The sequence below is a fragment of the Micropterus dolomieu genome, linkage group LG04 (genome assembly GCF_021292245.1).
Source record: "Micropterus dolomieu isolate WLL.071019.BEF.003 ecotype Adirondacks linkage group LG04, ASM2129224v1, whole genome shotgun sequence".
Taxonomy (NCBI): Eukaryota; Metazoa; Chordata; class Actinopteri; order Centrarchiformes; family Centrarchidae; genus Micropterus; species Micropterus dolomieu.
In genome coordinates this window covers 4164047-4186514 of record NC_060153.1, presented here as the reverse complement: position 1 = coordinate 4186514, position 22468 = coordinate 4164047, and the positions used below count along the sequence as shown (strand labels likewise).

General features: G+C 40.6%; 1 protein-coding gene across 2 annotated transcripts in view; it reads left to right on the top strand.

The window, feature by feature from the left end:
- Positions 1-22468, top strand: part of LOC123970215 (protein sidekick-1-like) — a 248953-nt gene that overhangs the window by 155570 nt on the left and 70915 nt on the right. For both annotated transcript variants that reach the window (XM_046048135.1, XM_046048134.1), the window contains 10 exons: positions 569-744; positions 3214-3297; positions 5105-5299; positions 6342-6458; positions 6580-6747; positions 7636-7738; positions 7875-8048; positions 12709-12845; positions 13900-14047; positions 21400-21540. In XM_046048135.1, coding sequence (XP_045904091.1) covers positions 569-744; positions 3214-3297; positions 5105-5299; positions 6342-6458; positions 6580-6747; positions 7636-7738; positions 7875-8048; positions 12709-12845; positions 13900-14047; positions 21400-21540 — 1443 coding nt within the window. The remainder of the gene's footprint in view (positions 1-568; positions 745-3213; positions 3298-5104; positions 5300-6341; positions 6459-6579; positions 6748-7635; positions 7739-7874; positions 8049-12708; positions 12846-13899; positions 14048-21399; positions 21541-22468) is intronic.

Sequence of the window (22468 nt, the reverse complement as noted above, 5' to 3'; positions counted from 1 at the left end):
CCAGCCCTGTTTTCCATCCTACTTTGAGAGAAAGCAGCATACTCTCAACTGTATCTAAAGAAATGCAAAACACATTTTACATGTGACATAGTTGAATTAATCTTTACACTACATTACATTTATTTAGCTGATGCTTTTATCCAAAGCAGCTTACAAGCATTCAACCATGTAGATACAGCAATCAAGCAAGTACATCAACTTCATCAAGTATGCTGATGTGCTTCAAGTGCTAGATTTAGAAACAAGAAGAGAGAGAAAGTTTTTGTTGTTGTTGCTGATTTATGGGCCAAGGTGCAGTCTAAGCAGATGAGTTTTCAGTCTGACTTAGGTGTCTATTACATTAGACATTCCCTTTCTCCAACATCCAGAGGAACTGACTGAAGCTCCTTCATGCTGAGTAGAGCTGACTGCTCTGATATACAGACTGTCATCATTCATTTCCTGCCTCATTGACACATAAACTGATGGATTTAATATGTTGTAATTGCCTTCTGTCACTCTTTTCCTTTTTTTCTCCAACTCACCCAACTCTTGCTATTCTTTCTCCTCTCCTCTCTTCTCCCCTCAGACCAATGGACATCCTCGTGGTGTCTTGGAAACGTGATGGGCGTCGGCTGGCTAATGGGTGTAGACTCATTATTCCTGCCCCCACCTCTTCTGACACAGGGTTATATGTTTGTGAAGCATTGCTTAGCAACAGCACTGCCAAACCTGTGGAGGCTAGGGCACACCTCACTGTAATGGGTAAGAGAAAAAGGACACACACACACACACACACACACACACAGCCTAACATGATTGTGCATGATTAACCCTCGTAGGCCTGACCCATCAAGCCTAATGCCCTCAACATGTGCCGTTAATTTTGTTTTAACCTCGCTCTCGTCTGTTCTTGTATATTTTTGCTCCGGGCACTGTTTCTTTCTGTTTATTCTTCCATTTATTCCTACTTTTCTCCTGGAAGCATGACTGTGAATGCTCCGGGCTTTGACTGTCAACTACAGGACTACAAGAACTGAATCTGTTGTCCACACTTAACCAATAAACTGCCCATTTTAGTCACCAACAGCTATTTACATACATATGCACACTAATTCAATCATGTGTGCTCTAAAACACATGCACGTCTGTGCTTTACGCTCACACACAATCACGAAATGGCACCGCAGACATACATGCCTGTTTGCCCGGCATCTAAATTAGTTGTGCTCCCTGAAGTTGCCAATCAATAAGAGAGCACTGAAAGCACTCAAACACGAGCACTCTCGTCACAATCCACTCCTGTCCTCGATATGTGTGTGTAAATAGAAAACAACATACACGCAGGGAAGGGAGCTTGTGATTGATGAAGCGAAACTTTTCTCTCGGAGTTCGTCAGCGTCTTTTTTGATCTGCTGTGATTGTCGGAGTAAGAGAGCACCTAACGCAGAAAGAGCAAGCTCCCCACGCCTACAGAGTACTCAGTAGTCAGAAAAGACTCCCCTGAATATTTATACCCGACTCATTCCCTTTCTGTGCACCCCCCACTATCTACCACCAACTTTTGTACTCTTTCTTTCTGCCCCCCCTTATCTCCCTCTCTACATTATCTTCCTTCATTAGGCCAACAGGACTGTTAAGGACTGCCTGGCAGGGACAAAGTCTGCATGAATTCATATGTTTCAGAGGGGTAGAGACTGATGAATACATTGGTACTGATCCTCTTTTTCTGCTATGGGCTCAGCAATGAAAGGGATTCCTAAACAGAATAGTCTATGTTTCTGTGTGAAAGTAGGAGACAGCCTCAAAGGTATTCATTATTCAATTTAATTTTTTTTTCTGCCCAGATCCACTAATCGGAATATGTATGACACTGCTTGGTTGCCGTCTTGTGTACTGTACAGACGACTGCTGGTGCAAACAACAATATACCTGTTGTTGTTCTCCATCTTTGTTTTGCCGGCAGACAGCAGGGAATCCACGGAAGCTCTAAGCTCTAAACCCAACCACCCAAACACTCCAAAATGTGTTTTGTTGTGCATCTAGGTCTTTGCACTCACCTGACTGAAGGCGATTAATGCATCTGTGTTATCGGTGTCACGCCACATGGCTGTTATTCATCTCTTGTTTTCCTGTTCTTCCTTCATTGCACGTCTCCCTCGTTCTCTTGACAAAAATCGTGCTGAATTCCACAGTCCTCTGTAAAGATAGGAGTTGCGTGCATGTGTGGGTTTAAAAGTTACCATGGAGTAGTAAGGAACTTTAAAGTCACCCTTCGTCAAGTAGAATAAATGCAGCACTAACATGAAAGCTGTAGCTGCCCACACACACACACACACACACACACACACTACTGTTATGTTATTATTGTTAAACAAGTATGGAGACTCCATTAAAATGCTTTGTCCTCTTTCAATAAGAATTATATCTTTACAGTATACGCATTCATTATTTATTGCATATACTGGACATTTTAATTTCCTCAGAGTCATATTTCAGTGAAAAGGCGTTACTTTTCCAGAGATGTCACACTGAAAGTGAATTAGAACATGAGTGTGTCTCCATCTCCCCCTCTGTGGGCTCGGTGTGTCAATATCTCTCTCTAAATATTAACTGCGAATGTTTTAGAAAGAAATGGAGCATATGCAGGAGTAGGTAATTTTTTCATAACATGTAGCGTAATACACCAAAAGGCATATATTCACTATCAAACTGAGGGTAGCTTTGTCTCAGAGCTGCTGTCAGCATTTAGAGCGACACTGGTGAAGATGTTTAGAGGGAGCAGTTATTGGCAGTGAAATTGAGTAGTTTAAAAGAGGGATTGTTTCCCTTGAGAAACTCAGAGGATGTGTTTTTCTGTGACTGTGTGTGGAAGTAATTTCAGAGGGCATATAGACAGAAACCCTACCTTGCAATGACACTCAAATACTCAGAGCCACCAGGGGGGACCCATTTTTATTCTGCAGCGCTGAGTTTTCCACTCCAAGTATCTTCTCTATTAAAGAATACATTCTTGGAGAGGGCAAACTCCCAATTATTCTTTCAAGGTTTTTCTAGCTATTAAATGAGTAATACATTTTGTAAGCCTTTTTAAGGTTTTTTTTATTAGTAGTTCAAACATGACAGACACAGCAGGGGGTGTTCTTAGTTGTTGTTCAGTTTGAGATGTTATTTCATCCATATATTAATATAGAATGTGCTGTATATTTAAAAACTTTACATTTTTCTCTGCAGAGCCACCTTCTCTGACTGCTCAACCTAAGAGGAAGATCTTTGCTGATCTCGACAGGAATGTAGATATACCCTGCATGGCTACAGGTACATCGCGCTTGTGTGTGACTTTGTACATACTATAAGGACTGGTATACATATTTTATATATATACCTATATAAAGTATGTCTTAAAAGAGTGCCCACATGCCCATACATTGAGTTATTGGTCGTGGTAATAATTTATGCAAGAAATGGGGGACAAAATCCACAGTCCTGTTTCTGTATAAAAATGCATTCTGAACCAAATATAAGGCTCAACTGTCTGAGTTACTTATGTCATGTAGGTACTGTGGATGGATAAATACACAGACAGGGGATATTGTACTAAAAAACTTTTTGCACAGAAAGAGGACTGTATATTTTGTGCCCTTTCTCTGATATTGGAATTGCATTAGAAAGGGATCTATTCAAAGCCAGTATGGAGCAAAGGAACGATCACAACAATGAATACCTAATTTGAATGTGCATATGAAGACGTGAGTTTTGTTTTACCATTTAAAGTCTCAGTATGTTTTAAACAAACTAGCTTAAAAACCAAGCCTAAAGCTAAGTCGTCACACCTAAAGTCGTCGATCACATCACAGAAGTCTTTATAACTGTGCATTCGAAGAGCCTGCAGTCATAGAGAGGGCCGAGACACAATGAATTGTGCAAACTAGGACAGCGGTGCACACAACAGTCTGCTCAAAGGCATTCATGACGGTGGACTCAATTGTATTGAAAGGTTACGAAAACTGACAGAAGTAGTTTTGTGAAGGATGAAAAAAGAGCATGAGAAAGAAGTTAATATCCTGCCTACTTTCTCATCCTTGCACACCTTGCAAATCCACACGTAAACTGGACGTGATTGTCAGATTGTCTGTTTTTCAGAAAGATCAAGTTCAGAAAACCCCCTCAATTCTGATGTTGGAAGGTGTGTGGGGAGGACATTTCACACGATCCGACAAGCACTTTAAAGCATTCTGAGGCTTAAACTCTGCTGGTGTTGCGTGCATTCGTTTATGGGCTTGTTGAACAGTGACAGTATACTTGTGACAATACGAGCAGATTAACATGCGGAGACCAAGCCTGAAAATTGCCCTTGTTCATCACTGTGTTGTTCTGAAATGAATTACATGAAAACATTCATATGAGCAGAGGGTGGACAAAAATTGCAACGTACTCCTCTCTCTTGCGCCCTCTCACACACACACTGAGCCAGTTTATGTTCCTCCTCCGTAATCTGATACAGTGGCAGTGTAATTAAATAGCAGAGGCCTGAGGGTATGGAGAGAAGGATGGAGGCTGGGTGGAGGAACAAGGGAAGGAGGAAAGACAGAGTGCAGAGTGACAGAGTGCGCAAGACAAGGAGGGGGTGAAAAATACTTCACATGAAAGCTTGACACCAACAGATTGAGAAAAAGTGTGGACTTCATCTCTCTCTCCCCCACACACACACACACACTCATGCTGGTGTGGAGGGTTGAGACAGAGTAATTGGATGAACCCCCTGCCTGTCATATCTAGCATGTCGGTCAGACAGGTGGGGGATGATTCTGTAGATATTTGGTGTGCTGCTCTTGCCCACATCTTTTATTCAGAATGTTTTTTGGCCCCTTCTGCCACCCTTACCCTACCACCCACACCCTCCAATCAATATATTATTAGCAGTCATTATGTCCGCATGCATATTTATAGAAAGAGAGTGGGTAACAGCGAAGAAAGATTGGTGAAAAGCGTGTGTGTGGCTGTTTTAGTGGGAGTTGGAGCAGTTTGCTCAGCAGTGAGGTCAGCTGGCTTGTTATTAAGGAAATTGAAAAATGTCTCCGTCCGTCTGTTCATTTTTTTTCCCCGTGTACATGCGCATGTGTAGGTGTGCCTCAGCCCAGGATAGAGTGGTTTAAGGATGCGGTGCCTCTCTCCAAACTGGCCAACCCTCGATACAAGGTCACAGCAGCAACTGGGCTGACGGTGCGAAGGGTGCAGCCGGGAGACGGAGGAATATTCCAGTGCTTCGCTCGCAACGCTGCCGGGGAAACCCAGGCACACACACAACTCCTTGTCTCTAGTGAGTTTGTCTGACACGTGTATGTACACACCTATAGCAGCATTGCTTCTGTTCTCAAGTCTTGGCTAATTCACCCTCTCTTGATGCCACTGTTGTCATTCCCTTTAACTTTCTTTCTCATTTCTTTCTTTCCCTGAAATTACTCTTCTTCTACCATACTCCTCTTTCATCTCCAATATTTGTGTGTCACATTCATTGTATCAGCTCATAAATGCAGTAATTGTTTTTTAGAGCTGCAACTAAAGATGATTTTCATTATTGATTAGTCTCCAAATTATAAATTAATCGTTTAGTTTCAGAAAACAGTAAAACAAATTCCTTTTATAGTTTCCTAAAGCCTCTTTTTCAAAATCTAAAAATATCCTGTTTCCTCATAGATAAGAAGACGGAAGTAGTGAATTATTGCTATTTTTGCTTGATTAATGAACTAATAGTTTCACCTCTGTTGTTCTTACCGTCCCACTTTATCCTCTACATTTGACCATACCATACATGTTGACATTTGCAACAGTCATTTGAAAATCACATGCCTTGTTTGCTGCTTTGCCTTGCAAAGTGAGTTTGAGGTTGGAAAATAAAACCGTGTCCGTGTAGTTTTTCTTCTGTTTGGCATGACTAGCCAATCACAGCCCCACCTGAAACAAAAGACTGTTTTGCATTTAAAATTCCAGTGGTAGTCAGAGTCAGCCGAACACTCTGCCTTGACTTGATAGTGTGCAGTGCGTGTCAGCTGCAGACGTCTGCACGTACCACTTTGTCTCAGTAGAGTTATGTTCTGTTTAGTGAGCGTTATAATTAAAAGTCCCCATGGAGCCTCCACACCACCACATCCCACATTTATGCACGTAATGCTAGGTAATGAATAAAGGCCACATTGATCAAAGGGGAAGCATTTGTGTTTAGATCAATACTGTCATCCTTTCTTTTCCATTATTCTGTTTACTCTTTGCCAATGAGCTTCACTCTTTTTTTCCCCACCAATCTCCTCTCAGTAGCCATCTCTCTGTATTCTTTCCTTTCACGCTCTCTCCCTGTGTTTCAGGTGTGGCCCCGACATTTACATTCCCTCCGTCTGACCAAACAGTAACTGATGGGCACATAGCCTTGTTTACCTGCCAGACAAGTGGAGCTCCAAAACCTGCCATCACCTGGAGGAAAGGTAACGGCCCGCACACTCTGCATTACACACTGACATTGTAATTGTAATTTTAAAATGTGCTTAATGACTTAAGGACTTTCATTTATCTCAAGGTTTTTTTTACAATGTTCCCTCTCTTTAGGATCACAGGTCTTAGCTAGTGGCTCTGTCCAGGTTCCTGGTTTCACACTTTTGCAGTCAGGTGGTTTGCTGATTCAGCCAATCAGCTTCCAGGATTCAGGAGAATACACCTGCATTGCCTCCAACTCAGAGGGAACCATCAACACCACTGCTACTCTCACTGTTTGGAGTAAGACACATACACACACATACTATACACAGTTAAACAACTCAATATACATTTGCTAAACAGACTAAAACAGACATGAAACACTAATTTATCTGTAGCTGTCCTATCACATTAGCTTCACACTAATGAACAGCAGTGTGAGTGGTTATCGATGCAGTGTGCTGGTGCAATGGTGAAATTGACAGGGGTAAGAGGATGATTGATTAATTGGTAAACTTATTGACATATATATACATACTGTGTATATATATATATATGTGTGTGTGTGTGTGTGTGTGTGTGTGTATGTATGTGTGTGTATATATATATATATACTCTGTTGAGTGCCTGATGTATAGATGTATGTGAAGATTCCAGGTGATAGTTATCCATGAAGGGTTGAATCAAGAGCAGCAGAGATAATTAAAGATGTTGAGGCTTCTTCAAGTATCTTCAGCCACGTCCAGTTGGCCTCGATTTAACCTCCCTTGGATATACTGTGATGTATAAAAACAATACTCACCTATTGGTAGCCTAGTCGCGTCCCAAATGTACCATGACTGAGTTAGGGACATAACAGATGCACTTCACACTGGAACCACGTTTGTTTTTCACCAGTACACCATTTAGTGAGTGTCTCTGTATTGTGAGTGAAACATGAACCATGCATGCTTCAGTAGTTCAGAGCTAAATTGTAGACAAATTAATGTCACATTATTCTGGAGCATCACACATTTAAATGTACACAAGACTGTGTGTAATAAAACAATCTTATTGTTTAGCAATAAGAGAATGCTTAACAAATGTCATTTCAGCCTCTAAATTTATCTCACCTGTGTCACTGCTGATCCTCCTCCTCCTCGCTCTCTCTTCCTCTTCTTCTCTGGATTTCTCTTTGATATTTTGCAGGTCGGACAGTCATTTCTGTGCCTCCTACAGACCAGCGTGTTATTAAAGGAACCACTGCTATTCTGGACTGTAGTGCTACACATGACCCCAGAGTCAATATCAGGTTTGTGTGTTTACATACATGTATACTTATTCTTATAGTGTTTGCTTCTCTGCTGTGTTTTCCATGGATTTCAGTAGTTTCTGTTTGTCTGTAAATACATACAGTACCAAAGATATGTATTTGTTCTCTGTTGCAGCTTTAAATGGGATCGAGGTGGAGTCCTGGTCCTTCCAACCAGTGGAGGCCGTGTCTCTGTGCGCCAGGGCTCCCTGACTATTGGCCAGACATGGTCTGGTGACATCGGGGACTACACCTGCACCGTGACATCACAGGCTGGCAACGATTCTCGCTCTGCACGTCTCGAAGTCATGTGAGTTAAAAGAATCATACGAAGATGTTTTGACCACCTAATTTCTGCCTACGTTGGTTCGGTCTGGCACATAACCTAACACAACTTGTCATTTTTGCTCTTCAGTTTTTGTACGGATTAAACAAACAAGATGAGTTTTAGTTAGTGATCTTTAGAGGTGCTAGTAGAGGGATTTTGTGACGTTTGGACACTGCCAGGCAAGCTGTTTCCCACTGTTTCATGTCTCTGTGTTACACTAGGCTAACCAGCTGCTGCCTGTAGTAACTTACTGAAATAAGAGTCAATCTTCTCATCTAGCTTTTGGCAAGAAAGCAAATAAGCACAATTCTGTTCCTTTCTTAAGTTGCAAGCACATTGCAGTTTGTTTTGCTGCATATAGTGTAGACATGCTTTGTTTCTGAACATTATCTTCAGAACATTTTCTGATTTTAGTTGTTCACATTATTAAAATCGTATTTATATACATTTATTCTGAAATACAGAACAGGCATTTATCTAATAAACAGCATGAATTGTTTTCTTCTTTGTGATTATGCACAGCAATATCTTCTATATCTATATCTGCTGCAATTAAGCGGGAAAACAAACAGCCAATCCATATCTAGATATCTGTCTGATTTAAATTGCAGACATGATTGACAGGGAGGAAGCTTCTGAGTTGAGCATTATAGTAAAAATTACTGACTGTGCAGAACATGATTCAGGAGAAGCAGCAGTGCAGTGCCAAACATAAATTTAGTTAATTTCAGCGATTCTCTAATGAAATAATTGCTTGTTTCGAATAATTACCATGTTCTGTCAGGGGTCAGACACCCTCCAAACCAAATACAGGTCTATACCATTGAAACTGTAAGGTGTGAGATGTTGGCTTGTTAGTGGGAGTTATTATTAGGTCATATTGGATGTCAGGTACCCTATACATGTAGTGCAAGTGTAACACATTCCAAACATGTCATATTGTGTGTCTGGTATGAGCAGGCATTCCTGACGCTCAGATTAAAGCATGCCGCACACATATTTCAAGTGGATACAGTGACATTACCAACACACATTACAGCAAATGTGAGAGAACACTATCAGGTAGAGGCCTTTATGTTATGTAATAGGCACTTGTATAATATATTTATAAAAGTATCTCACAAGTGAGTACATCCCTCATATTTTTGTAAATATTTGATTATATCTTTTCATGTGACAACACTGAAGAAATGACACTTTGCTATAATGTAAAGTGGTGAGTGGAGCTTTGAGCTTGCAGCTTGTATTACAGTGTAAATTTGCTGTCCCCTCAAAATAATACATCACACAGCCATTAATGTCTAAACTGCTGGCAACAAAAGTGAGTAAACCCCTAAGTGAAAATGTCCAAATTAGCCAATTAGCCATTTTCTCTCCCCGGTTACAAGGTCTCAGGTGTGAATGCGGAGCAGGTGTGTTAAATTTGGTGTTATCGCTCTCACACTCCCTCATACTGGTCACTGGAAGATCAATATGGCACCTGATGGCAAAGAACTCTGAGGATCTGAAAAAAATAATTGTTGCTCTACATAAAGATGGCCTAGGCTATAAGAAGATTGCCAAGACCCTGACAGCACGGTGGCCAAGACCAAACAGCAGTTCAACAGGACAGGTTCCACTCAGAACAGGCCTCGCCATGTTGCATCTTTGGGAAATAGACATACGAGTATTCCAACATGATAATGGCCCCAAACTTTTGTGAGATACTGTATATTAATACAATTGCAGGGTAGGAGAGCGAGTCCACATCCTTCTGAATTACACAACGACGAGAGGTTAAAGATGTCAAACTCAGAGGGAGGAAGTGGGTCTGTTTATGGCGGTGCAAAAAAAACAAAGAGACTTCTGTACGACTGTGTGTGTGTTTGAGTGTGTATGTGTGTGGGTGCATGGTTTCATGTGTGTGACTGACATTCTCGTTAGCTCAGTATCAATGGGTCATGGAGGCTAACAGACGCTGGCGGGTGAGGAGACAGACTAATTACCAGCAGGTTATTGGTTCAACTCCCACAAGACCCACCCATGTGTTCGTGAGTGTACTTATGTGTATGTGTATTTTCTGTGAGATGTGTGAAGGTAGGTGCTCTAACATTCTCTAAGCTCATCCATTAATTAATATGATCGTGTCAGCTCAGAAAAGAAAACATCATTCTCATTTCCCCTTGCTCGCTCACTGCCTCATTCACCGCCGGCCTTGCTTCTTCTTGGTACCTTATGACTCTCCGTCTCTAACGTCTCTACCTATTCTTCATATATGTCTCTTCTTCCCACTCTCTCTGCCCTCATTTTCTCACTTTATACCAAGTCCAATATTAAAATGTAAAACCACACACACACACACACACACACACACACACACAGCAAATGTGAGAGAGAACTATCAGGTAGTGAGCAGCCTTTATATTGTAATAGGCACATCAAAAACAAAAACTGAATAATGTTTTAACTCTGTATAATCTCATGAAATCAACAAGAGTCTGCAGCTTGTCAGAGGAGAAGTTCTTAGACAGGATATTCACACATCCATGATTGTTTAGAAATAATTAATGAGCTCCTGAATATGAAATGCAGCTAGTTTAGGTACATGGTAATGTGTCTGTCATCATGTTTTCAGTGTAATTATATTTACTTTGTGTGAGTTCATATCTTCGCTCCTGTTATCTCTGCTATCACCTGTAGCCTTTAGATACATAACATAGATCGACACTGAGATCTGCTATCCATTACTGCTCCTCATTCAAGTCATGCTTTTTATAGAGGGTTATGATGCGCTGAAATCAGTATAATCAAATGTCTGGACACTCTTTATTGCTTTCATGAATATATCTGTGTTGCTTTCTTTGTTACTATCATGGCAGGGATACACAAATATCCACTGGCGATGGCCAAATGTCTGGAGAATTTATTTTTAATAGATGTGATGAAATGTATTTGCTGTGGTGCAGATCACGCACAGAATAAAATATCACAATAAAAATATGCAGACCACAGCCATATTTAAAAATATCACCCACTGGAATGGATCCTGGACCAGACCCAGGAACCATCCTGGGTGTCACAGCCAACATTATTCCACCACACATATCTAATAGAAAAACAATACACTGGAGACAAATATGTGTGGAATGAAAGATCTTTGTCACTTTGTCGCAGACTTGTTTATGAAACACAAATGCATAAATGTGTTCAGACACATGATTTTGTCAGTCATTTAACTTAATTTAGCTTAACAGAAAGACTGGAAACAGCAACCCTGCCTCTGTCTGGAGGTGACAAAATCAACCTACCAGCACCTCTAAAGCTCACAAATTACACAGTTCTATTATATTCAATTAGTTTGATATAAAAACGTCAAGATGTGGTAGGGGTGTTATGTGCTTTTTCTTGGCTAGGAGCAGTAACTTCCTGGTTTCTTGCTGGTTGCTTGACAGCTGCTTGTGGCTGAGAAATTGTGAAATAAAACCCTGTAAAACCATGCTGCTTGTCATTGAGTGAGTTTTAGAGGTGCTGGTAGGTGGATTTTGTTACCTTTGGCTACCCTACGGATCTACTATTGGTTTACACTTTAATTTTCCCCCATCTAGATTATTGTAATTTCCTCTACACGTGCCTCAGTAAAGTTGCTGTAAATCGTTTACATTTGGTTCTGTCGTCCCACATTACCCTTGTTCTTGCATCCCTCCATTTTTCCCTGCATAAGTAAATAACAGTTGGTTATATCTACCGAGTCAAGCAAATTCGCATGAGCTTTTCAGATTTACAGCTGCGTTTGCCCAGAGCCCTTTAGAAATAACCTCTCTATAGGGCTCTGCATATGACTAACCAATCCTCACTCCTAATGGCTAAACCTGACAGAAATTCAGAGGCAGAGTAGGTTTTCAATTGTCACCTGCCACCTGAATTTTGTTTCACTTTTACATAAATTAAAATCATTTCCACCATAAATTATTGCAGGAAAGGAAATTGGTACAGAAATTTTCACCAGAATGCAGGAAATTAAATGTTTAATGTGACACCAATATCGTGCATCATCTACTCTCGTGAGCTCAGTGTATCGTAACACCCCTAATCTGAGCCCTTATTTTCCCACCGCTTTTCAACACAAAGTGATGCCCTTGCGTGTCGATATCTTTCTCTTGTTGCAGTAGACAATTGCAAGTTATCTATACAAACATGGAAGCTTAAACAGACCCCTCTGTCTCTGTGTGTTTATCTGCTTGCGTATCCTTCTCACCTTTTTTACCACTGACCAGTTTGCATGCCTGAAATAAACCGCAAGATCCTGTTGATTACAGATGTCATTGATTCTACATATAAGGCACTGCAAGACCTTGCCCTGGTTACGTTTCACATTTGCACATCTCATCCCTCATTCCACTTTAAATCCTCAAATCTCAGCCTTTTATCCCCTTCAAACTGACCGAGGCTAGCTGTTTCCAGTCTTTAAAGCTAAGCTTAGCTATCTGGCTGCTTGCTGTAGCGTCATACCTACCATACAAATATGAGAGTTGTTTAAATCTTCTCATTTAATTCTTTGCAAGAAAGTGAATAAGGGTGTTTCCCAAAATGTTGTTCTGATCAAATGGCCAAACAAAAAAACTTGGATCTGATGTTTTGGTGTCTTGTCTTTTTTTGTGTTCAGTGAGCTGCCTCACTCTCCTCGCTCGCTGACTGCCCGTCTCAATGACTCTGACTCCCGCTCCGTCCTCCTGTCCTGGCTACGCCCCTTTGATGGGAACTCCCCACTTCTGTATTACCTTCTGGAGCTCTCTGAGAATAGTACGTATCTGTGTGCGCAGCGTGGGTATACTTTATAGTCCCTGACAGCTGTTCACGTGCTGTCTACCAGGCATTGAGACACACTCATTTACAAGACATACGGAAATTGGTGTTGCTGCGTAAATGTACATCCAGGTTCCCTATAAATAAACTCTTATTTCCCTCCCTCCCTTACCCTCTCTCATGCTCGCTCTCTTTTTCTCACCCTCTCTCTACCACAGATGTTTTAACAGCAGGCTGGCTCTTTGTCAAATGAGAAATAGAGGGAGAGAGAGGGGGACTGAGGAACAGAATGACAGGAGAAACAGATTGGAGGGAGATGGCTGTAGAGCCACTCGGACTGTAAGCTAAGGGGATGGCTGGACGTTAGGTGCAGAGCCAATCATTTGGTACATGACTGTAGGAGCTGATGGACAAATGTCAAATGTTAATATAGTTTGACATTTAAAGTAAACTTAATTCCGATAACTTTTAGGGACACAGCAGGAATATGACTTCACATTCACAAAGACACACCAAAATAACAAAATATGTCTGGTCAATTTTAGTAAACACTGACTCCAGACAGTGAGGAATGGACGAGAGTTTTGTGCACACTGATTACCAATGAATGAGGCATTATAAATGCAATATATTTTCGTGTCAGGCAATAGCTCCAATATACTCGCTGGGCTTGCTTTAAATGGCACGCACACTATCCTTCTTACTTACGTAGATACGCATTTGCGATGATAATAGTGCTTCTGTCTGTGATATCTTCAGAATAAAGACTGAAAGATAAGCTGGCAACAAGCTGGCAACAATATACAGAAGCATCTGTGCTTCTTTATTAATCCCTGTCTTCCCTCCAAATTTTCTGTTGCATCCAGTGGTACTTCTTTATTTTACATTTCTCCCCAGCTCACCCCCCTTTCTATCTACCTTCCCTACTTGCTTCTTTTATCTATGCTTGAACCTTTCCTCTTGATTTATGGGTCCTTAATGTCCCCGTGTTTCTGTTTGTCCTCCCTCAGCCTGATATTATCAGCCTCTAATCTTTGTGTCTTCTGTCTAGACTCACCGTGGAAGGTCTACCTATCAGAGGTCGATCCTGTGGTGACCGAGGTATCAGTGGGCGGGCTCACACCTGCCAGGACCTATCAGTTCAGACTTTGTGCTGTCAATCAAGTAGGCAGGGGTCAGTACAGTGCTGAGACGCAGAGGTAAGTGCCTGAGGTGCATTCAAAGACACATTCAATCATTGACACACATCAACACACATCTAGGGACACACTCTGCACTACCGGTTTTATTAAACACATCCTTTACAAGCCACACTACTATTTCAATGATGATTTCTAAAAAGCATGAAACCGATTTTTTTTATGTAGAACATGCTATGAAGTGTGACAAACAATTTCTTTGCCTGTTCCATCTCTGTGTAATAGACTTGGTCACACTGACTTACACAAACTGGGAATGAATAAACTGGAACTTTTCTACAGTCAAAAGGCGTGTGTGTGTGTGTATGTATGTGTGTGTGTGTGTGTGTGTGTGTGTGTGTGTGTGTGTGTGTGTGTGTGTGATGATTCAGAATGGTGATGAAACAGGGATGGATTCTAACAAGGAGAGGATAAAGGGAGCTGCACTTTTTGTTTAGAATCAATTTCCTTTGGCAATTTTTATTCATCACATCCATGCTGTAGACGTCTACGTGACTGTGTAAATAGATTGCTGTGCAGATGTTTTGTGTTTGTGTGTGCTCGCGCGCGCGCGTGTGTGTTTGCATGTTTGTCCCAAGAGAAAACACTAATGGGGGTAATTATGATGCCTTAGCACTGATGGAACTGGATAGAGGGAAAGAGTGTTGGAGGAGGTGTGGCAGGCCTCTTAACAATTTTGCCCCTGAATATACACACACACAAACACACGCCAAATCTCTAACATTCACACACAATACAACAGATGTGGTTATGCATTGTAAAGTAGACACGCGCGCGCACACACACACACACTGGCTGAAGAGAGTGACCACAGGCAGATGCCAGTTGTAGTTCTGCCAAATAGACTCTCAGCAACAACAGCGGCTGTGAACGCTGCCATCACACATTCACACATCTCAGATTAAAGTCTTGTAGTTCCTTTATTTTCTATTCTTCTTTCATTTAAAATCTTTACCACTTCTTCTCTTCTGCCTGTTATCAGTCATTACTCTTCGCCCTCCTGTTCCTCTCTTCTTCTTCTTCTTCTGCATGCACCAGTGCATTGTTTGTGTCCTCCACAGTCCAGAGTTGGTTGTTAGGGCCACTGGAGAATAGATTGGATTGATCCTCGCTAAATGAAGCACTGGCAGACAGACAAGTCATCATCGGTCAGTGTATCAGAGCAGATGGACACGTCTCTTCCTCAGAGTTTGTCTCCTACGTAACCATCCGCACTTTGCTCTTCATCTGCTGGATTTTTGCCTGGATAAGACACGAGCAGTCGCAGAAGCCAACGCACGTGCTCCACTTGACACACGGGGAGAGTGAGGCAGAGGAAAATGGAGCTCCACAAGAGATGGATGACAAAATGCAGTAAAGTGGACAGAGTGAGGGAACGGGACAGAGAGCGAAGAAGAAGCTTGTAATATTCATGACAAAAAGCCCTTATTAAAGTTTGAACTTCCAGCTGCTTCTGCACTCTCCCATTTTGTTCTTGTCCTGATTAGGATCTTTATCATACCAGCATTCTTTTTTTTTTTTCTCTTTGCTCTACACCATTACCCTGCTTTTCTTTTACCTCTCTCTCTTGTCCTGGGAGGTGGACATCCATTAAGAGTATACGACTGAATGTGAGCAAACCTGAAAAACATCACCTTTAAATGTAGAAACTCTCTTGAAGAGTGTGTGTGTGTGTGTGAGACGCTCCAGATGGAGCGTCTCACACACACACACACACACACACACACACAGAGTTATTCATGCATGATCTACACTCACACCATTAACGTTTTTAAAGAGGAAGCTTTAGCAGAGGAAAGACAGATGATGCATAAATGCCTTGAATTCCGGGCATCATCAGAAGTTCAGAGCATCTGTCAAGATTCTGTTCAATTCAGTAGGCTTTATTGGCATGTCGTTACTCTTTGCCTTTGCTCTCATTTGTTCAGTCAGAAATAGTGCACATTAGACTTTAACAATGGATGTGTAACAAAATACTCTACCATACACACTCTCATAGACATACAATGTAAAATGAGGAGCTTCATAAGGAGATTTTATGATGTGATTTCTTTATGTGCTTTCCAACATGTCAATCTTGAATTATGTGTTTAACTGTGGCCAAAGCTAAACCGAGAAGTGCCCATAGCATAGTGAGTTATTTTCATACTTTATTCTATAGAGCAAAAAGACAATTACAGAGATATGGCTTGCACTGACAAAGGCTCTGCCAGATGAGGAAGAGTTTTGTCCATTGTTTGTCTAGCAATATGCTAGAGATTACAGGCATTTCTTTACCTCGCTCAATGTTTTCTTCACTGTCAACATACACAGAAAATGTCTCCTAAAATTAGATGTTGGCACATCTTAAGTTATTTGAGGTGAATATGATTTTTAATACCTGGCCTATACAATTATAGCTTACTAGACTGAATGAAATGGAAAATATTGTTCTTTGGGCTTACAGTAGAGAAATAAATAGCCTCAGACCTCTACCTTGAACCCAACTTCTGTTAAAGCAAGGACATTTTTAAAGACATTTTTTATAATAAAAGAAAACTACTACATTTTTAAAATAGTGATGTTGTTTCTTTCACTGTTAAAGATGGGCTTTTTTATTTGCTGAAATGTTCTTTACATCCCAACAGCAATCAATGAATCAAATGTTGTGGGAAAAAGAAAAAAAATCTGGCCTCTGTGGCAGGACTGTAATAAGCAAGCCCAATCATTTAATTTGGTCCGAATGAAATGACTGAATGAAATGAATTAAACGTAATGCTTTAAGATGCATCATTTCAGTTAACCTACACAATAACACGTCAGCCTTTATTCCCGTAAATAGAGATGACATGCTATGCCCTCTAACTTCTAACCCTTGAGCCTTAGTTAAGCACTAAAAACTACTATATTAAGCAATATTGATGAATGAGTCATGAAGTGGAATGTTGTGTGTGTATGATGTGTTTTAATTTCCTTTTAGGATCTTCTTTCTCTTTTTTATATATTTTAAAGCTACTTTTAGAGGCTCTTATATATGTAACAGTATTTACCTGTTTGCACTTTACTGATGTTAAACTGATCGGATTGCATCCAATTTCATTGTATAGGAACAATGACAATAAATATTTTATTCTATTCTATTCTAAGATGTACACACCTGCCAGAAATGTTATTATTTACATGAAAATAAAGGTCAACAGTGTTTCCCACAGAATGACAGAATTTATTTAACTTAAGCTAAAACAAATCAAGCTACTAATTATGAAATGACCCCAAAACGTGCACACACCAGTCAGTAATGTTAACAACTTATTGACACAATTTCTTTTTGGCCAAGTTTTCCGTTCTGTTATATTTTTAGATTTTCAATTGTCACCTGCCGCCTGAATTTTGTTTCCCTTTTACATAAATAAAATCATTTCCACCATAAATTATTGCAGGAAAGGAAATTGGTACAGAAAATTTCACCAGAATGCAGGAAATTAAATGTTTAATGCTGAAAAATTTCTGGCAGAGGACCCCCTAACTCATATATTTCAGCATTAATTGTTTTCTATAAAGTAATGCTAAAACATCTTCTTGTCTTGTTCTCATGACACCAATATCGTGCATCATCTCCTCTCGTGAGCTCAATGTATCGTCACACCCCTAATCTGAGCCCTTTTTTTCCCACCGCTTTTCAACACAAAGTGATGCGTGTCGATATCTTTCTCTTGTTGCAGTAGACAATTGCAAGTTATCTATACAAACATGGAAGCTTAAACAGACCCCTCTGTCTCTGTGTGTTTATCTGCTTGCGTATCCTTCTCACCTTTTTTACCACTGACCAGTTTGCATGCCTGCATTTTATACAAAAATGACCTAATAACCTTGCTAACTCAACCAGGCAGGCTTTTAACATTAAACAAATTTTGTATGTACATAATTTTATGGCAACTCATCTAATAGTTGTTGAGGTATTTAAGTCTCGGCCAAAGTGGTGGACAAGCGACCGTTATTGCCAGCTATACTAGCAATGCTTAAACATTTATTATGTTATAATCCTCAAGAGTGCCAACTAACGTGACACAAGTCATCTTCAGCTGATTTCACCGAAAATCTTCAATGTAATATGTGATATTTTTCTAATAGTCACAAAACATTTGTTGTTTACAGTGTTTGTGGAGACATATGTCTATTAAGCTTATACTAGAAAAGACCACCTGAACAACAGTGAGGGCTTCTGCAAGAATATTGTTTCTTTTCAGCATTGCAGAAGGTAATCAGCTGCAACTGGCACTTAATCCATCGATTACCCTTTGTTTGTGAAAGCTCTAATCAGCTTTAAATTAGCCAAACCGATAAACTGATGGACTTCTTGCTTTGATGCACAGTGTTGGTGCCCCCCACCACACGCACACACAGACACACATATTTTATCATAGGTATACACAAACACTGACTGAAGCAGGTATAGCTGTGAGTGTCAGTATTAGTTGCCTTGTATTAAAGGTGTGAAAATAACATCAGGGCAGAAAGTACAATAGATGTAAAATCATTCAACATTTTGTTGTTTTATTTTTTACATAAAACATATTATATACATATAACTACAACAATAATGACTGAGCATCTAGTGTCACATTTGATTTGTTTTGAAACATTGTTGCTGGTATGCAGTAAAAAATGGCATTGACCAGTCAGGTAATGTGACTATAAATCTATTTTTCTATTGAAGTGACAAACTTAAAGCACATATATAGCAGCAAATGTTTCTGTATTTCCCCGACAGAGTCTCTTTAGTGTGTCACCCTCCTCCATCTGTGAAGCGTTTAGCCTGCGGCAAAACAGCACCACATTTAAAGCAGACCATACTTGTGTCAAACAAGAAGAAAATAAGCTCATCTATTTGGCTAGTTCTTCCCAATCATGTCACATTTGGTTTTCATCTCTCCCTTTTTTTTCTACTGCCCTATTCTAATTTCTCTCTATTTTCTACTCCTACTGTATCTAAATTTTACCACCCTGTTTGAACAGAGGCAGATTTAACATCCCGGTAACACCATTAAATTTAAGAGTCTATGGATTTAGTGAGAAAACTAGTGGGCATTAAACTGTGGAGAATGACACAGATAGAAACTTTTACTAATTCCCACAGCAGAAGGACTCGCTAAATACATGCAACCCCCTCACTTTCACTCACACACTAGAAAACATGCACATCTTCTGCAGAAAATGTCCCCTTTTCCTTAATAACAAGGGACAGAAAAAGTGTGTCACACAGCTTTCAGGCAAAGTTGTTTTTGGGTATAGGTATGAATGTTTGTAAGGTGTTTGGGTGGATGTGAAGTGGCGCACTGGGTGTAGGTGGGTGGGGTTCATATATTTAATCTTTAGTGCGAAGTTGATGTCCTCATGCTGAACCCAATGCTGAATATTTACAAGTAAATGGTTGGGAGGGAATTAAAGCATGTATGCTGTTGAATATAAGTGTGTCAGTGTGCATTTGTGTGTGTGTGTGTTTTAAACAGTGAATGACCACATCTGTTTAGTACTGTATGGGTGTGTGGTTGTTTGTGTAGCGTGAGTTTGTGTGCATTAATGTGTATCATCAATTGCAGTCAAAAGCAGTGGCATAGTTGAGGATTATATATACCTCATTTCCCGACTGCTACACTAATGCCCATCTCATTCACACAAGGCCCATTAGCCTTTGTGTGTGTATGTGTGTGTACATGTGTATCCCTACAGCACCTGGTGCTGTATGACAGTGCCTAACCTAATGGAAGTAAAGCACAGCTGTAAAACCACTGGCCTGTGCCATATATCCGCCTGCTCAAGTCTATAGCTAACAGCTCTCACACCCCTGCTTTCTCACACGTGCATTTATAGATGTATAGATGTGCACACATATTTATAGGCACACACAAATTCACACTGCTATAGCAAGGCTAATGGCTCAATAGCTCATAGGGAATCAGTGAGGGAGACATGGGGCAAAGACGGGTAGCGAGGGAGGTTGGAGGGATGTAAATCTCCAGATATAATCCATGGAAGGGAAAAGACCATCGGATGTAGCAGTCTGTCTTAAGCTGGGAGAAATTTGTTTGGTGTGTTTATATGTGTGTGTGTGTATGTGAGAGAGCACATATGGCTCTGATTACGTTCGCTGAGCTGCTTACAGTAAAGCCAGAGGCTGACCAGCTCAGCCTGTGTGCTTTACCAACCATGAGAGTGCTGGGAGCTTTAATCACGGGTGGGGCTGCAAGGGGAGGAGGGAGAGGGGCGTTACACAGTAGAAGAGGAGGGAAGGAGATGAGTAAAAGATAGAAGGATGAAATAATTGAGGCCAAAGGACATGATGGATGAAAGGTGAAAGTTTGCAGATGGGAGAGAAAAAAATGGAGAAAGGGATCAAAATGTCGCAGGAAAGATGGAAAAAAGGTTCGGAGAGACAAGAGAGTTAAAGAGGGCAGAAAGAGCGAGGGATCACTCTGTCTCACTGGAAATTAAAAGACAAGCTCTTTGCTCATTCGCAAATAATAGTGAATTAACTATCTGTTGCTGTCAAACTGTATAGCTGGTCTAATGGGGATATTGTGAGAGGGTTGAGGTTGAAATAGAAACTGCCCAGACAAAGATTGCTGGTAGATAAATAAGAAGGAAAACCTCAAGGTATGATATGAAACAGAATACAAACAGTAATCTGCAACATATAGACAGTAAATGCCTGTTTGTTGTTCTAAGCCGCCAGTGGATAAAACACAACAGCAAACTTATACCAAGTTCATGAACATTTTTTCATTTGTTGTTTTAAACACCCAGTGTCAGCTCGATCATTCCCAGGAGAAATCCTCTGGCGCCCTGGAAGCAATGCGTTCAATGTTTCCATCAGCAGCAACGTGGTTTGTTTGAAATAAATTAACTATATAGCCAGAGTTGAAAAGCAAATGTATTAAATGAAAGTGCAAGCTACACCAGGAGAACGAGGGATGAGAGAGATGAGCCAAGAATTCAATAAGAATTAATCAGAGCTTCTTAAGCTGTGAGATGATTCTCTATAATAAGTAGCAGCTCTGTCCCGTGTATCTCCGGTGACAAACATGATCATTTGTTTGTAGACAGTCAGTCAGTCCGTGACCCCAGACTAGAAAAGATGAAGATACTTCAGAAAGAGAAATTGCTATAAAGATAATTGTTATAAAAGTCCTTTTTTTGTCTACTTGCTTAATATACAGCTCCTGTGCAAACTGTCCATATATGTGATATGTTATACCAGATGAAGGGGACGAATGCTGTGCACACACTGATATTCTCATTACAGGAAGCCTAATAAACTTAGTCAAAACCATTTGTCTCCCTTGCTGTCTTTCTTTCTCTCTTTGTGTGTGTAGATTGATGCTGAGGGAGGAGGCACCCAGCGCTCCTCCAAAGAATATTGTAGCCAGTGGGCGGACAAACCAGTCCATCATGGTCCAGTGGCAGCCTCCGCCAGAACCTCAGCTCAACGGAGTCCTCCGAGGATATGTACTCAGGTATACATACAAATGTGCTTCATAGGATTGAAACGTCTAGACTCAGATTGACTCGTCCATTTCTGTCTTTTTTTTCTTTTTTTTTTGAAAAGTACAATTTAAAGACCAGCTCTCGTGTGCACAACTTTTCATCAATTTCAGGACATTGGGGGTTCTGTAATGTATAGAATTTGTTTAAATACCAAACGGGCTACAGATTGAAATTAAACTGGTTTACAGAAACATTTAGTCAAGTGATTGAACAGTAGAATATAAAATACCAGCTTCTCAAATGTGAGGATTTGTTTGTTTTTTTTAAAAACTAAAAAAAAAAAAAAAAGAATTGCAGCCCTAGTATAGAGAAAACCATATGAAAATGTATGTTTTCACCCCTCCCCTACTCCCTCTTTATCAAATACATAACCACACACACATTCAGTCATAAGTGTTCTTTGCAGACGCTCTCACTGCCCTTGGTCCGCCACTCTTCACTTTGATGTCTACCTTAAGTGTGACACAATGGGTGTGTAATCAAACCGTCATCAGCTGCGCTTACAAGAATTTTCATATAATTGCAGTAGAAGTTATCAGGTCTTTATTCTAGTTCTGTGTGTTATCTGCCTCCACTTCAGAAATCAGCTGAAAATAGAATAGGACTCTCATACATCTCCACTGTATCATTTCGGCTTTATAGGACAGAGCTTCTACCTCCTCCTGTCCTCCCCTTTGGATTCTCTTTTCTCCCCGTTGTATCTGCTGGCAGGTCCTCACCCTTTTTTTCCTGTTGTCTCACACTTTTTCTCCTCCGTCGCTCCCCCTTCCTCCATCTCACCCATTGTGAGTGTAAGTTTGTCAGGTGGAGAGAGAGGAAAAAGGGGTTATCTCCTCTCCACTACAGAGATCCCCTGTCAGCCTCCTGCGCCCCCTCACTTTGTGCATCTGTGTTTGT